At 34.7% G+C, this 16,455-nt stretch overlaps 1 protein-coding gene across 1 annotated transcript in view; it reads left to right on the plus strand.

Moving 5' to 3' along the window:
• The window catches only part of CCDC73 (coiled-coil domain containing 73), a 106,028-nt gene that overhangs the window by 22,853 nt on the left and 66,720 nt on the right, over positions 1–16,455 (plus strand). Inside the window, exons 3-5 of the mRNA XM_004264416.2 lie at positions 4,161–4,232; positions 5,879–5,914; positions 6,852–6,926. Of these exons, the coding sequence (XP_004264464.1) occupies positions 4,161–4,232; positions 5,879–5,914; positions 6,852–6,926 (183 nt within the window). The remainder of the gene's footprint in view (positions 1–4,160; positions 4,233–5,878; positions 5,915–6,851; positions 6,927–16,455) is intronic.

The raw sequence follows: 16,455 nt of genomic DNA on the forward strand, positions 1-16,455 counted from the left end.
GGCCAGGACCTGATTGAGGGCTGCCTGTGTGTCATAAAGATAAACCTAGGATATTTCTTTTAGCCTTTGTTATCCCTTAATAGTGTGGCTTCATGATAGCCACCTCCTTAGGAAGCATTAGAGTACTTAAAAGTACTTAAAACTGTTGTTCATTTTACATTGGGATTCCTATTAAGGAAACTCTCATTGTTTCTACAGTATTACAAAATCATGGACTACTCCGAAAGGTATACCTAATATTAGTTTTTTGTTAACTCTCTTATCTCTTGACAATTGGCAAGCTCTGCTGAGAGGGTAAGTACTGTCATCAGGACTGGTTTTACTTCTGGTAAGGAGTCATGTTTTAGGGATCAGTTGAGACTGTTCCAGTATATCTTGCCTTAGTTCCCATTTCAGTTATAAAAAATGATATATCAACAAATAATATTAAACCTAGATTTTCTAGGAGGAGTTTCTAATAAATCCATTTGAGGCATAGTCATTGTTTGGACAGAGGTTAGATCTCATGGAATTCCCCTTCTTTGGGTAATGGGAAAAGAGTAGCAATCTTTAAAGTATAGCACTGAGTTGAAATGTGTGAGGGAGAAAATAATAAAAAGTTCATAGGATGTAAGCCTGCTTGCCAAGAAGTGTGTTTTCAGTAGCATCCAGGATTGCACAGCATACAGAACCATCAAATTTAAACAAGATCCTTAAACCAAGTCAGTAGAGGCCTCTACTCGTTTGGCTGCTGCTTATTACTATCCTTAGATAAGGAGTAGGATTTTCCCCTCACTGGGTTGAGGGGAAGATTGTAGTAAGCAGTTGGGCCCTGATGATACCTGTGGTGTTCTGTTAGAGTATTAAGGACTTGTCTACATTGCTCAGATACAAATAGATAGAAAGCTTTATGACAATTTGGAGGGCCCCAATTGCAGGGGTGCGAGGGGGGCTGTTGAGAGTTATTTTTAAATCACAAAATTCTTGTCCGTGTTTAAGTTCCTAAGGGAAAGGTTCCATTATTGAGGACTTAAATTATATAGAAATGTGTCAATTTCAGAGATGTTTGGAACCCAGTGTCTACAGTAGCCAGTGTAATCTGGACAACTTCTTAATTTTCTCTTAGTAACCAGCCTTGGAAAGTATTGAAGGGCTCATAATTTATCAGGAATAATAGATTTACCCCCTTGGGATAAATTATACCCTAAATAATGCACTTTATTCTTACAAAATACTAAACTTTTTTTTGGAATTCTCATGTCCTTTCTGAGCTAAAACAGTACATAGATAAATGGAGTCAGTCTTAGAGCTCTCTTCATCTTTAGAACATAACGAAAGCTTGCCCGCATATTGTGTAAGTGTAGAGTTTACAGGGAGGTTTAAGGTCCCTAAGTTCCTCAGTAAACCACTGAGGCATAACTGTCCAGGTAAATTGTTGACTCTCCCAGGACAGAACAAACAGGTAAAACTATTTTGATCAAAGGGGCGCCATAGAAAGCAGAACACAGATAAATATATAGTAGTCAAGTATGTAGAGTCAGGTGGCACTGAAGATAAAATAGTATCTGGGCTCAGTGAATTGGAGAAATTGATATTTTATTTATGGCCTTAAGGTCTTAAATCTTCACCCATTGGGTTTTTGACTGGGGAACAAGTCAAAATTTTAAAACTGGTATAGGTATGATTGATTCATCCTTTCTTTATTAGGCTTTAGGACAGTTGACTTTAGTTCTTCGTTTCTGGTTTTAGAAGTATTATATAAAGTTAAGTAGAGGTTTAGATGGGTCAGTCTGAACCCTGCTGCCAATATCAGTTAAGACATTTTGCCCACAAAGAGTCCACTTCATGGAGATCTTTAATTTGGTTCCATGGTACACACAGGTACCTAAGTCAATATCCAAATAAGCTATGATCTGATTGTGAATAGAATCCCGAGGAATCTTAAAACAAACAAACAAACAAACAAAAAACTCCTCCTCCAAAAAAACAGGAGTTTAATTTTTCAATTCTATTTGCATAGTAGATTCCTATCTCTTAAGTTAATGGGTGTGGCGTCATAAAGGAGAAAATAATATTCCTCACTTGGGAATCCAAGGATAGCGGTTATAGGCTAAAACGGGACGAGTATCTTTGGATTATTAGAGATACACCCTATTTGAGTAGCTCATTGACCCTGAGGGAAAGGTTATGTGATGTTGCCAGAGTTTATGGTATGAATAAAATTTCCATGTTTCTTTTAATATTTAGAGAAATTGCTCTTTGCAAGTTTGAGGAATAAATGGGAAGTTGGGTGTGTGTCAGAGCAGTGACATTGATTTGCCCACCTGATATTTTTTCCCTTCATTTTCTTAGCTATTTCAGGATGGTTTTTTTCCCCAGTGTCTTTTCTGCTTATAATAAGTATCTACAGGTGTCTTTACCATGAGACTCACTCCTCTCATGCTTGATGACAGGAGTGGGAGTATTAAATTGTTTTATCTGTAAGGATACCAGTTTATTCTTCTTTTGTTCTAAGGCTTTTTGAAGATCTGAATTTGGAGATCTAGTAATGGGGCTATTTCCCATTCCAGTTTTTGTTGCATATTAAATCTATTTCTAGATTTACAGCTGTTCACAAAAAACGGGGAGAGAGCTGGAGTTCATATTTACTTCAGTATCTGCTCCTCAAAGGATTTATCCCTGAAGTGTCCTATAAATTCATTCTTTCCTTGTTTGCAGGAGTAGAGTCTAATATATTTTTATAAGAAAACTGGGCAATATCCTCTGAAAAATTTTGTCCAATATCTACAGCTTTTCTAAATGTCTGGTTTCCGGAGAATTCCCTGACAGTCCAGTGGTTAGGACTCGGTGCTTTCACTGCCAGGGCCCAGGTTCATTCCCTGGTCAGGGAACTAAGATCCTGCAAGTTGTGTGGTGTGGCCAAAAATTTAAAAATTAAAAAAAAAAATGTCTGTTTTCCTATGCAGTTTGGGATTTCCTAAGTCATTCTTGGGATCTTCTCACTTTGCCTTTTCTATTCTTTATTTTTTGCTTCTGAGCATATGAACCAATTGATACAGACCTTGGAACTGGCAGTATTATTTTTCAGAATTAGTTATAGGAATTAAAATATTTTAAAGTAATTGCTAACTTCAGGAAAAATAAAACTTGTATATATAGAAATGTAATCATGGGACTTCACTGGTGGTGCAGTGGTTAAGAGTCTGCCTGCTAATGCAGGGGACACAGGTTCAAACCTGGGTCCAGGAAGAGTATCCCCCGCTCACTGCAACTAGAGAAAGCCCACACGCAGCAACGAAGACCCAATGCAGCCAAAAATAAATAAATAAATAAATTAAAAAAAGAAATGTAATCATGATATACCATATGGCTTAGCATTGAATAAAAATTGCAGTTATAAGAGTATAAATACTGACTGTTGATTTAAGCCACAATTTTTATATAATTCTGTTGGAAGAATAGACGGAGGACATGTAGGATTATGGTTATACAAGAAAGCTATCATATAGGAGGTCAGTAGATAAATTTTTTAAATTGTAGAATCATGGAGTAAAATAACAGAAGCATTTGAAAGTGGTTGCCAGTTCTAGCTCTAAGTTTTTAAATTATGAGAATTATTTGATAAAGATAGAAGAAAAAATTCATCTTGAATCTAAAGGACAGGACACACAACTCGTACCAAAAAAAGGTGGAGGGGAAAGAAATGGAATTGTATACATGGATTTTTTTTCAAAAATGCCCTGTGGTAGTTTTGGTTTTGTAAAAAATTATTTCAGTGAATTTAAAGAATCATATGTTACCATGTAAACATTTGTGCTTAGATAATAAAATTGGTTTTTTTGGAAACTGTAATAAGACTATAGTCTGCTTGTATATTAGACTTAATTTTAATAACTTTTGGTGAAAGATATTTTCTTGAAGAAAACTTTAAAGTAAGCTATATTCAGAGTTTAAAATTTTAGAGAGCAATATGTTTTATCATGAAGAAGCAACTGGAAGCAAAATTATTGTATGCTGAGTCCATGACAGTTAAAAAAATAATAAAATTGTCATAAGTTACATTTTAAGAGCATAAAATAATATGTGCAATGAATATGTTTAACTTTAATTTGTGAACCCAATTAAACTTTAAAACTGAAAGTGGCTAGAATCTGTTTTAACTTTTCATGATTTTAAAATAGGAAACTCTTCAGAATCAAAAGGAAACATTAACAAAGCAACACAAAGAAGCAATGGCAGTTTTTAAAAAGCAGGTAATTTCATAAGGATAGACAAACATTACAGTTTTAAATATTGCACTTTTCCCACTTCTCGTGAATATTATGACAGGTTGTTCTCCATACTCACTGAGGACAAAAAGGTTATTACTGGAAGCAGGAAATAAGATTATTTTGAATCACAACTGATAATAATGTAGTAGAATGATTTAGTTAAGGAAAGAAATTAGGAATACTATTTTCTTGGAGATGTGTTTTCATTGGTCCTAAATAAAATATGTTAGTGATATGTGTGTTCTTGCTCTTTCTCTCCCTTCTCCCTTTTCTGTCTTTAATTAGCATATCTTAGGAGCTTACCTTTTCCACATTACTCCTTTACCCAAGCTAACATTATAACACTGGTGAAAAGCTGAAATGCAAGTAGGGAGATGTAAAGGATGAAGAGATGTGATTATCATGCACCTCCATAAATATCAACTACTAACAACTAAGAAAGATCAGTAGAAGAATTGAAAAAAATATATTTTAAAGAAATGAAGAACAACTCCTTCTGTTATTTTGAATTCTATAGCTCTTCTTTACTACCTCACATTTCTCTTCAGTTCCTAATTATAAAATAGAAGTGTAAGAAATGTGCCTATGGAAAATGTACTCTGGAAGTGCTTTTCCTTATAGCCATGCCAACATCACCATTTTTTTTTTCCTTTTTCCTTCCCCCTTTCTTGTTTTTATCTCCATACAAGTGTGTGTGTTCAGAGAGAAATGCATAAAAAGAAATAAACCTATATAACCTAATCACTAGTGGGTTAAGTTTATTGGTAATTTACACTGTAGTGTGGATTTGTTTAAGCATATGATAAACTTCCTTATAGTCTGAAATTGGCTTTACCTAAGTTATGAGAGTTTTAATTGAAGGGTGAGGAAGCAGAAACCAAATGTACAGCATAGTATTCTTTAGGAGAGAGCAGTTCTATGTCTCTGTTACCACAAGGGACTCTGGGCAAGAAGAAATATCCAGGTAATTGAAGGGTAAAGGAGAAAGTGCTATTGGGTTCTTTTTTTAAAAATTTCTTTTCTTCTTTTCTTTCTCTTAAAAAAAAGGATTCTTGAAGGTAAGTGAGGACTATGGAAAATGAGATGGAGAAATTCCAAAGAAAAATTTTATTTCTTGACAACTTTGCCTAGTATCCTTGTGTTGCTTGGAATATTTAATTAGTTTCCTTTGGCAAGTTCACCCTAGTTTTTCTGTTTTAAAATGTCATTATTTATTTATTAGACTAACACATGCATTTAAAAAAAATTTCAGAAAATACTGTCAGTGCAAATACAAATGATACCAATTTTATAAAAGTATGCCTTCAGAAAATGTTATATGTTATTGTTTATGAGTAGATGGCAAAATATTGAAACATTTAAGAAAAACTGGAGGGAAAAACTAAACTTTCAAGGATGATTGGTGCTCTGATCATGAGATTAAATTGTTCATTTTCTTTGGTGACTATCTTTTTTCCCCCTTTTATACCTTTTATTATTTATTTTCTCAGTGTAAAAGTAGCATAATCACATTGTACTAAGTTCAAACAATATAGACATGTAAAACATTTCTGTAGTCTCACTGACCAGTGTAAATCACTGGTAACATTTCACTTACCTGTATTTTAATTTTTAAAATTCTTTATCAGTTGCAAATGAAGATGTGTGCCTTGGAAGAAGAAAAGGTATATATTAATTTTTTAATAATTTGAAACATAGCTTAAATGCATTTAATTATCAGTTGTTCACCATAATGGAAAGGAGCATTGGTAATGAACAAATGGAGACTGTTAATTTCTTAAAATTTTAGAAACAGAAAAGACCTAAGGGAATCATGTTACTTGAGCTCTTATCATTTTACAGTTGAGAGTACTGAGGCCTAGTAAGATATGAATGACTTGCTGAAGCTCCCATTTTGAAGTGGCAAAGCTGGGACTAGAACCTAGATTTCTTCAGCCCCTAAATTAATGCTCTTTCCACTATACTGCAGTGTTTCTATTAAGTATAATATATTTTTAGTGCCTTTTCAATGAAATTACCTTCTTTAAAAAACAGTAAGATGATTTGCATCTGCATGCAGACCAACAGGAAAAGAGTATACAACTCTGAGCAATGCTAGAAATTCATGTGGCATTAAATGTTTTCTCTAGCTATTCAATAGTTCATACATGTTTTTATTATATCAAAGGACATGTCATTTATAATATTAAAACTTAGAGTTATTTTTAGCAAAAGACTTTCTTTTAAAATTTTTCTCATATCCTTATATTTATAAAACAAATGTACTTGTGTCTTATTGATTAGAATATATTTATTCTAGCCATATGAATTAAATACTTAATTATATAGTATCCATAAGTTCTCAGGAATGCTCTACTGATAAAATGATTTATTGTTGTAATGAGATTTTCCATTTCATGATATTTGTAACCTTGTATAGACCTTATTGTAATTTTATGATATCTTGAAGTCATTAGAAATACAAGTTGTAGTACAGATACATGTTTAAATTCTGTGAAGTATTAGGTTGCAAGTAGAGATTTTGGTTCTTGAACTCTTGTTCTCCCTGTTAATAATGTCACTTACATTGGAAAGTACTGAAATATAGTTTTTTACTTGAAGGGAAAATATCAACTTGCTACAGAAATAAAAGAAAAAGAAATAGAAGGATTGAAGGAAACATTAAAGGCATTACAGGTAAAGTAACTTAGTATTGCTTGAAAAGTAATTTGGTATTTTAGCATTGTATCAGTAAAATGCTGTAAACATGTAGTGTAGCAAAGTGAAGCTGAAAAAAATTCATATATCATATATAATTTAGTACTTTTTCCTGAGAGCCTTGGATTTCAAATTAATAGGATTTTTGCTTTATCTTTTATTTTAAAAGGAAATATTAACATAACTTTCATTATTTCTCACAGTAATATAATGAGATATATGTTAATTTTAGCACTTTATAGATGACAAAAGCAAGTTAGGCCTATATATTATAACTGATTTATGTATGGTCCTTAAAAATTAACATAAAATAGCATTTATTGTTATTATTATTTGTTAAGTACTATGCTTATTTTCTACAAATACAAAGATAAAGGAAACATCACTTTGCCTTTAAATCATTCAGTCTCATACAGAGGTATGAGGTATACAACAGAATACAGAGGTGTACAACAGATGATGAATCATTCAATACATATTTATGAAGGTCTACTATGTGCCAAACCCTGCTCTAAGCACTGGGAATACAGCTGTGAGTAAAAGGGTCAAAAACCTCTGCCCTTGTGGAGTTTACATTCTAATGGGGAAGACAAATAATAAAAAGAGATAAAAAGTAAAATAGAGATTGTTGGGGGAAAAGATATTCACGTGATTTCAGAGTATCACCGTATAGATAATATTAATTACAAAAAGCAAAGTAATTTTTTTACAGTGGAAGGATCTTGATGGTTACTACCTGAATCAGGTAATTCACACTGTAGTGTGGATTTATGTAAGCAGTTGAAAAGCTTTCTTCCTTTAGTCTGATTACAGTAGTACAAGAATTCCTTTTCTCCACATCTTTACTAGCACTTCTTATCTCTTGTCTTTTTGATCACAGCCATTCTGATAGGTGTGAGGTAATCTCGTTGTGAGGTTGATTTGCATTTCCCTGATTATTTGTGATGTTGAGCATGTTTTCATATACCTGTTCGTCATTTGTATGTCTTTCTTTGAGAAATGTCTGTTTAGGTCTTCAGCTCATTTTTTTAAGTGGGTTATTTGGGGTTTTCTGCCACTGAGTGTGTATATGACTTCCTGCTACATTTTGGATATTAACTCCTACTCAGATACATGGTTTGCAAATGTATCTCCCATTACATAGGTTGCCTTTTCACTCAGTTGCTTATTTCCTTTGCTGTGTAGAAGCTTTTTAGTTTCATGCAGTCCCACTTGTCTATTTTTGGTTTTGTTGCCTGTGCTTTTGGTGTCATGTCTAAAAAATCATTGCCTAATGTTGAGAAGCTCTTTTCCTAAATTTCCTTCTAGTAGTTTTATGGTTTCAGGAGTTATGTTTAAGTCATTTTTTTTTTTTTTTTTTTTTGGTGGTACGCGGGCCTCTCACTGTTGTAGCCTCTCCTGTTGCAGAGCACAGGCTCCGGACGCACAGGCTCAGCAGCCATGGCTCACGGGCATGTGGGATCTTCCCGGACCGGGGCACGAACCCGTGTCCCCTGCATCGGCAGGCGGACTGTCAACCACTGTGCCACCAGGGAAGCCTTATGTTTAAGTCTTTAATCCATTTTGAGTTGATTTTTGTTTATGGTATGAAATTTTGTATATTGCATGAGGTAAGGGTCCAGTTTCATTGTTCTGCATGTGGATATCCAGTTTTTCCAACACCATTTATTGAACACTATCCTTTCTCCATTATGTGTTCTTGGTGTCCTTGTCGAAGATCAGTTGGCTACAGATCTGTGGATTTATTTCTGGGCTCTCTATTCTGTTCCATTGGTCGATATGTCTCATGTTGGTTTTGGTTTTGCTTTCGTTTTGTTTCTTGTCAGTACCATGCTGCTTTGATTGCTGTAGCTTTGAAATATATTTTGGAATCAGGAAGTATAATGTCTTCAGTTTTGTTCATCTTGCTCAGATTGCTTTGGCCATTCAGGGTCTTTCGTGATTCTATATAAATTTTAGGATTGTTTCTTCTATTTCTGTAGAGACTGGCATTGTGATTTTGATAGGGATTGCACTGAATCTGTAGATCACTTTGGGTAATACAGACATTTAAACAATATTTAATTTTCCATCCATGAACACAGTATGCCTTTACATTTATCTGTGCCTTTTAAATTTCTTTTATCAATGTTTTATAATATTCAGTGTACAGACCTTAACCACTCTGCTTAAATTTGTTCCTAAATATTTTATTCATTTTGTTGCTATTGTGATTATTTTCTTAATTTTCTTTTCAAATAGTTTGTTGTTTGTGTATAGAAATGTGGCTGATTTTTGTATGCTGATTTTGTATCCTCAATTTTACTGAATTCATTTATTAGTTCTAACAGTTTTTTTGTTGTCTTTAAGGTTTTCTATATGTATGATTATGTTTCCTTCAAATAGAGATAATCTTACTTATTCCTTTGTGATTTGGATGCCTTTTATTTCTTTTTCTTTTCTCATTGCTCTGGCTAGGACTTCCAGTATTCTATTGAATAGAAGTGGTGAGAATAGGCACTCTTGCCTTATACTGGTTTGATTATGATGATCACTGTGGGTTTTTTATAAATGGCCTTTATTGTGCTGAGGTAAATTTCTTATATACCTATTTTGTTGAGAGTTTTTATCATGAATGGATGTTGAATTTTGTCAAATGCTTTTTCTACATCTATTGAGACGAACATGTGGTTTTTTTTCTTTCATTCTATTAGTGTGGTGTATCACATTGATTTATTTGCATATGTTGGACCATCCTTTTAACCCAGGGATTAAATCTCACTTGGTAATGGTGTATGATCCTTTCAATATGCTCTCGAATTTTGTTTGCTAGAATTTTATTGAAGATTTTTGCATCTATGTTCATCATAGATACTGGCCTGTAGTTTTCTTTTCTTGTAGTGTCTTTGTCTGGTTTTGTCGACAGAATGATGATGGTCTCATAAAATGAGTTTGGAAATGTTCCCTGTTCCGTGTTTTGGGAGAATTTAAGAAGGATTTGTATGAAATCTTCTTCAAATGTTCGGTAGAGTTCTTCCATGAAGCCATCTAGTCCTGGGCTTTTCTTTGTTGGGAGGTTTTAAATTACCGATTCAATATCCTCATTTGCTATTGGTATGTTCAGTTTTTCTAGTTCATCAATCTTCAGTTTTGGTAGGTTGTATGTTTCTAGGAATTTATCCATTTCTTTTTTTTTTTTTTTTTTTTTGCGGTACGCGGGCCTCTCACTTGTTGTGGCCTCTCCCGTTGTGGAGCACAGGCTCCGGACGTGCAGGCTCAGTGACCATGGCCCACGGGCATGTGGGATCTTCCCAGACTGGGGCATGAACCCATGTCCCCTGCATCGGCAGGTGGACTCTCAACCACTACGCCACCAGGGAAGCCCTCTATTTCTTTTAACGGGAGAATTTCTTGGCATATAATTGTTCATAATAGTCTCTTATGATCCTTTTTATTTCTGAGGCATCCATTGTAATGTCTCCTTTTCATTTCTAATTTTGTTTATTTGATTCTTCTGTCATTTTCTTAGTCTAGCTAACAGTTTGTCAATTTTGCTTATTCTTCCAAAAAACCAACTCTTAATTTCGTTGTTTTTTTTCAATTGTTTTTGTATTTGCTGTTTGATTTATTTCTGTTCCAATCTCTATTATTTTCTTCCTTCTGCTGATTTTGGCCTAGTTCTTCTTTTTCTAGTTGTTTGAGATGTAAAGTTAAGTTGTTTATTCAAGGTTTTTTTTTTTAATGTAGGCGTTTATCATTATGAAATCTCCTGTTAGTATTGCTTTTGGTGCATCCCATAAGTATTGATATGTTGTGTTATTGTTTTTGTTTTGTCTTGAGATACTTTTAAAATTCTCCTTTTTTTTTAACATAACAAATGTTCAAGAGTATGTTGTTTAGTTTCCATGTATTTGTGAATTTTCCTGTTTTCTTACTGTTAATGATTTCTAATTTTATTCCACTGTGATCAGAAAAGATACTTGGAATGATTTTGATCTTCTCAAATTTAAGACTTTTTTGACGACCTATCACATAGAAGGTGACTTTTCTGTGATACACCCTATGGTAGACATATGATCTATCCTGGAGAATGTTCCGTGTGTGCCTGAGAAGAATGTGTATTCTCCTTCTATTGAGTGAAAAGTTCTGTATATGTCTGTTAGGTCCATTTAACCTCTAACGATGTTCACATCAACTGTTTCTTTATTGATTTTCTGTCTGGATATTCTATCCATTATGGAAAGTGAGGTACTGGAGTCTCCTACTATCATTGTAGTTTTGTCAGTTTCTCTCTTCAGATCTGTTGATGTTTGCTTTGTATATTTAAGTGCTCTGATGTTGGGTACATATATACTTATTATATCTTCCTGTTGAATTGACTCTTTGGCATTATAGAATGACCTTCTTTGTCTCTAAAGACAGTTTTGACTTAAAGTCTATTTTATCTGATATAAGTTTAGCCACCCCTGCTTTCTTTTGGTTACTCTTTGGTATATCTGTTTCATCCTTTTACTTTCAGTCTACATGTGTCCTTAAATCTACAGTGAGTCTCTTACAGATGTATCACTGGATTTAAAAAAAATTTGTTTAGCCACTCTGTGCCTTTTTATTGGAGAGTTTAATCCATTTACATTTAAGTAATTATTGATAGGTGTGGAATCACTGTTGTCATTCTGTTGATTGTTTTCTGTTTTAGTTGTGTTGTACATCTCTTCCTCTCTTGTCTTCTTTTGTTATTTGATGTTTTTTTATAGTGATTTTTAAAATTCTTCTCCCTTTATCTTTTGATGTTGTTCCATAAATCATATGGCCTTTCTTCACCCTCTTTCATTCTTTTTTCTTTTCACTGGATAATTTAAAATGATCTGTCTTTGAGTTCACTGGTTTCTTTCTTTTGTTCCATTGAGTGTGCTGTTGAAGCTATTACATTTTTCATTTCATTCATTGTGTTCTTCAGCTCTAGAATTTTTTTGGTTCTTTCCTTATGACTTCTATCTCTTTATTGAACTTCTCATTTTATTCATGTAATATTTTCCTGATTTTTTTGAGTTATCTATCTGTGTTGTCTTGTAGTTTGCTGAGCTTCTTTAAAACAGTTATTTTGAATTCTTTGTCAGGTAGTTCATAGATCTCCAGTTCTTTGGGGACAGTTACTGGAAATTTGTAGTATTCCTTTGATGGTGTCATGTTTCTTGATTTTTTTGTGTTCCTTGTAGCCCTTTGTTGGTATTTGTGCATTGAAGGAGCAGTGACCTCTTTCAGAGTTTTTGGACTAGCTCTGGTGGGTATAAACCTTGACCTACTGGTGGATGTGAGGATGCTGGCTGGGTGGCATATGTGGTGGTGCCAGGTGTAGTGCTGGGTCTAGTAGCTCTGGCTTGGTTGGGGAGCAGTGATGCTTCTGGTTCCAAGAAAGGGCACAGTGGCCTGGGCTCCAGGCAGCTCCATCAGCTCAGGTAGGTGTAGACATTAGCAAAGACTGTCAGTGTCCTTGGAGGTGAAAGCTGCTGGTGTCCATGGTAGTGATGAGGGCTGTTGAGGTCCTTGGTGGTGAAGGCTGCTGGTGTCTTCCTGCTCTCCTTTTCTCCTATTTGGGGGGAGTTGTTGCTGAGGGCATTTCTTTTGGCGCCAAGCTGTATGAACCTAGACGATTGAATGACACAGGTGAAATGCTTCCTATACTTTTCTATTCAGACATCCTTGTTTTTTTGTGCTCTACTGGGTTGCTGCAGCTTCTTAATAGTACTCCAGAGCTCTTCCAGAACTATTTTCATTTTTAGGTACTTGTTAAATCATGTGGGGGTGTGGGAAGCCTGGGACCTCCTGGTCTACCATCTTTCTGATGTCACTCCCATTAATTCTTTATATTTCTCTGAAATAAGCCCTTTTTGTTTGTGTTCTGGGCTTCAGATTGTTTCTTCAGTTTGTCATTTGTATTTTGATTTTGTTTGTTTGGCTTTTTGTTTAACATTTGCTATAAATTATTTATTTTTCTTTTACGGCTTTTGGAGTTTGTCATGGTTAGAAAGGCATTCACAACTACAAAGTTATAAAAAGGATTTGCCAATGTTTTCTTTTATTACATCTAAGTACTCAAATTTTACATTAGATCTTTGATCATTTGAAGTTTATCTTTGTAACAGTATGAGATATGGATCTAAGTCTATATTTTTTCAGGTTGTTATTCAGTTGTCTTAACACTATTTAGATTCTCCTCATTTGAGATATTAAGCAATTTTTATTTTGGATTTCATTTGTTACTTTGATGTAACAAAGTGAATAAAAATTAAGTACAACAAAATGTCAATGAGTTCCAAGAAGAATGTTTTTAATAAAAAGAAGGGCATGGATTCCATGCCTCAATTTGGATGAATTAGAGGCTGGAAGATGTTAGTGATATAGTGAAGAATCCTTTCTTCAACAACAGCAGCAACAAAGCAGTAAGTGATTAGCAACTCCAGAGAAAACAGATTACTGTATAACTAAAGCATAAAGTAAATTAAAATTTGGGATGGTTTTGAGCAATTGATGGGTTAAAACAAGAGAAGATATTTAGGTCCTGACCCTAGTAAAATCATCCTTCATGTAGCACATTGGACCTATACGAAGGAAATGTGGTATTAACACCCTGTTGGGCTTTGCATTAAACAATATCTATATTGATTGTAATAACATAAACACTGTTGACTTCCAGTTTTTAGAATTAACCTATAAGCAAAGCATGGGAGACTTAATTATGGTTACAGAACACAACTTAAATGTTACTAACCTTGTTGATGAAAAAGTAAAGGTGCAGTGAGATGAAGTTGATGGTGATATCCAGAAATATTCTTTAAAGTTGATGGAAAAGAAGTAGGGGTTTAAGGCTACTATCTAAAGTTTATGTGGTTATACAGTTTAGTGATTCTTATCATACCTCAGATATCCAGTTTAAAATGACCCCAGTAGGTAAACATTTTTTTTTATTATTTAAATTAAAAAGTTGTTCTTATAATTGAGTATACCGAAATTACCATTATAGCTATTATAGAAGACTCTAATGTGTTTTCTTACAGTATCTTGAACTAGGCATAACTTACCTCTTATTTCTGAATAAATCTTGAAAAAGTGTTACTTTTTTTTCTACTAAAATGTTGTCAATAAAGAAATATGCCAATTTTGTTATAAGTGCTTTGTTATTTTAACACTTTTTCTTAAATTATTTCATTTGATACCACTCATGCATGTTTAATTATCTGGATAATGTGATGAGTATTTTCAAATCAAAAGAAATTTCTTCATATGGCTGACCTTCTGTGCAAGAGCTGTAAGGATCTGTTTTGCCTTGTTCAGCCCGTGACATAGTACAGGTGATGTATATGTTACTTTATGGCTGGATGAACATGATATATGAACAGTGTAGAACAATGAAGATACTTCTGGTGTTTCCCCTCCAAGTTAAAGAAAAAAAACTTCCTCTTTAATTATGGATCTGATATAAATCCATTAGGCAAAGAAAGTTCACAGCCTCTTAACCATCATGTAGCAACCTCCCTCCCTCCTTTACTTAGGTTGCTACTTTTTTCCTTTCATGAGGTTGTGCCTACCATGTGCAGGAACAAGAAATCAGATAATGCCTTTTCTTGAAAAGCTCATAGCCAAGCCACTCTACCTACTGAATTCTAAAATGAAACAAACAGACACAAAACCACAACACACCAAAAGCTGAATTATTTTTCCTTTAATGGATTCTTTGAATGTGTTTAACTTCTATTTAAAATGGTACCTTGTTACTTGATTTTAAAGGGATTAGTTAGAGCTTCCCTGGTGGTGCAGTGGTTAAGAATCTGCCTGCCAGTGCAGGGGACACGGGTTTGTGCCCCGGTCCGGGAAGATCCCACATGCCGTGGAGCAACTAAGCCCATGTGTCACAACTACTGAGCTTGCGCTGTAGAGCCTGCGAGCCACAGCTACTGAAGCTCGCACGCCTAGAGCCCGTGCTCTGCAACAAGAGAAGCCACCACAATGAGAAGCCCGCACACCACAAGGAAGAGTAGCCCCCGCTCACCACAACTGGAGAAAGCCCGCGTGCAGCAGCAAAGACCCACCGCAGCCAAAAATAATAAATAAATAAAATTAAAAAAATATATATATATTAAAAACTAATAATAAAGGGATTAGTTAGAGCAGGGCAACCTGCTTATATCTTAGTTACCTGACAAATTAAACTTTGTTTATGTAAACAGTATGCCTAAGGGCTAAATTTTGCTGAGTGTCCTGTAGATTTTAAATAAATTATTTCTGCCTATTAAAGGCTTACTATTATACATGATCCTGTGGTAACTCTTTGTCTTCTTGAACCTCGATTTTCCTTTAGGTAAAATGAGGAAATTGAAATACATCAGCATTTCCCAAACAAGACCATTTTGTGAAGCAATAACGTATTATATTCTCTGCTTCACTTAATTTTTTTTTGCGGTACGCGGGCCTCTCACTGTTGCGGCCTCTCCCGTTGCGGAGCACAGGCTCCAGACGCGCAAGCTCAGCGACCATGGGCCACGGGCATGTGGGATCTTCCCAGACTGGGGCACGAACCCGTGTCCCCTGCATCGGCAGGCGGACTCTCAACCACTGCGCCACCAGGGAAGCCCCTACTTCACTTCATTTTAAACTTACTGAATTTATAAATTAAGACTTTAATTCCTCTCACAGAACTGAAGGCATATTTAATACATAATGTGTTATTTCTACTATTGAATCTTTATCTTATTAGGCCTTACCTAACCACAGTGATAAAAGGGAACTAAATTCCTAGAGCTTTGACTGTGTGCATTTATCCACAAGGAATTCTTAGATATTTGGAAATTTTGTAGTTTGGAGAATCATAAACTTACAGAGATGTTAGAAATACATTACAGAGAACTATTTTCCTGGATGATTTAAAAGTAATACGCCAGGTACTTCCCTGGTGGTCCAGTGGCTAAGACTCTGTGCTCCCAGAGTAGGAGGCCCGGGTTTGATCCCTCGTCAGGGAACTAGATCCCACATGCAGCAACTAAGACTGCACATGCTGCAACTAAAAGATCCCACATGCTGCAGTGAATATCCCACATGCCACAACTAAGACCCGACACAGCCAAATAAACAAATAAATAAATAAATATTTAAAAAAAAATAAAATAAAAGTAATATGCCAATCTGATGCCCTGTCACCCCAAATACTGTAATATCTCTCCTATAATCAAGGACATTGTCCTACAAAACCATAACACAACCATAAAATCAGGAAGTTAACACTGATATATAATTGTAAATTAATTCTCATGCCCCATTCAGGTTTCACCAGTTGTCCTAGCAAAAGGATCCAGTTTAGAATCTTATGTTGCATTTAGTTGTCATGTCTCTTTGATCTCTTTCAGTCTGGAGCAGTTCCCCAGTCTTTGTATGATTTTAATGCCTTTGAAACTCTTGAAGATCACAGTCTAGTTATTTTGTAAAATGTCCCTCAATTTCTGTTTTTTTTTTTTTTTTTTTTTAATTGAAAAATAGT

Source organism: Orcinus orca, chromosome 8 (genome assembly GCF_937001465.1).
Source record: "Orcinus orca chromosome 8, mOrcOrc1.1, whole genome shotgun sequence".
Taxonomy (NCBI): domain Eukaryota; kingdom Metazoa; phylum Chordata; class Mammalia; order Artiodactyla; family Delphinidae; genus Orcinus; species Orcinus orca.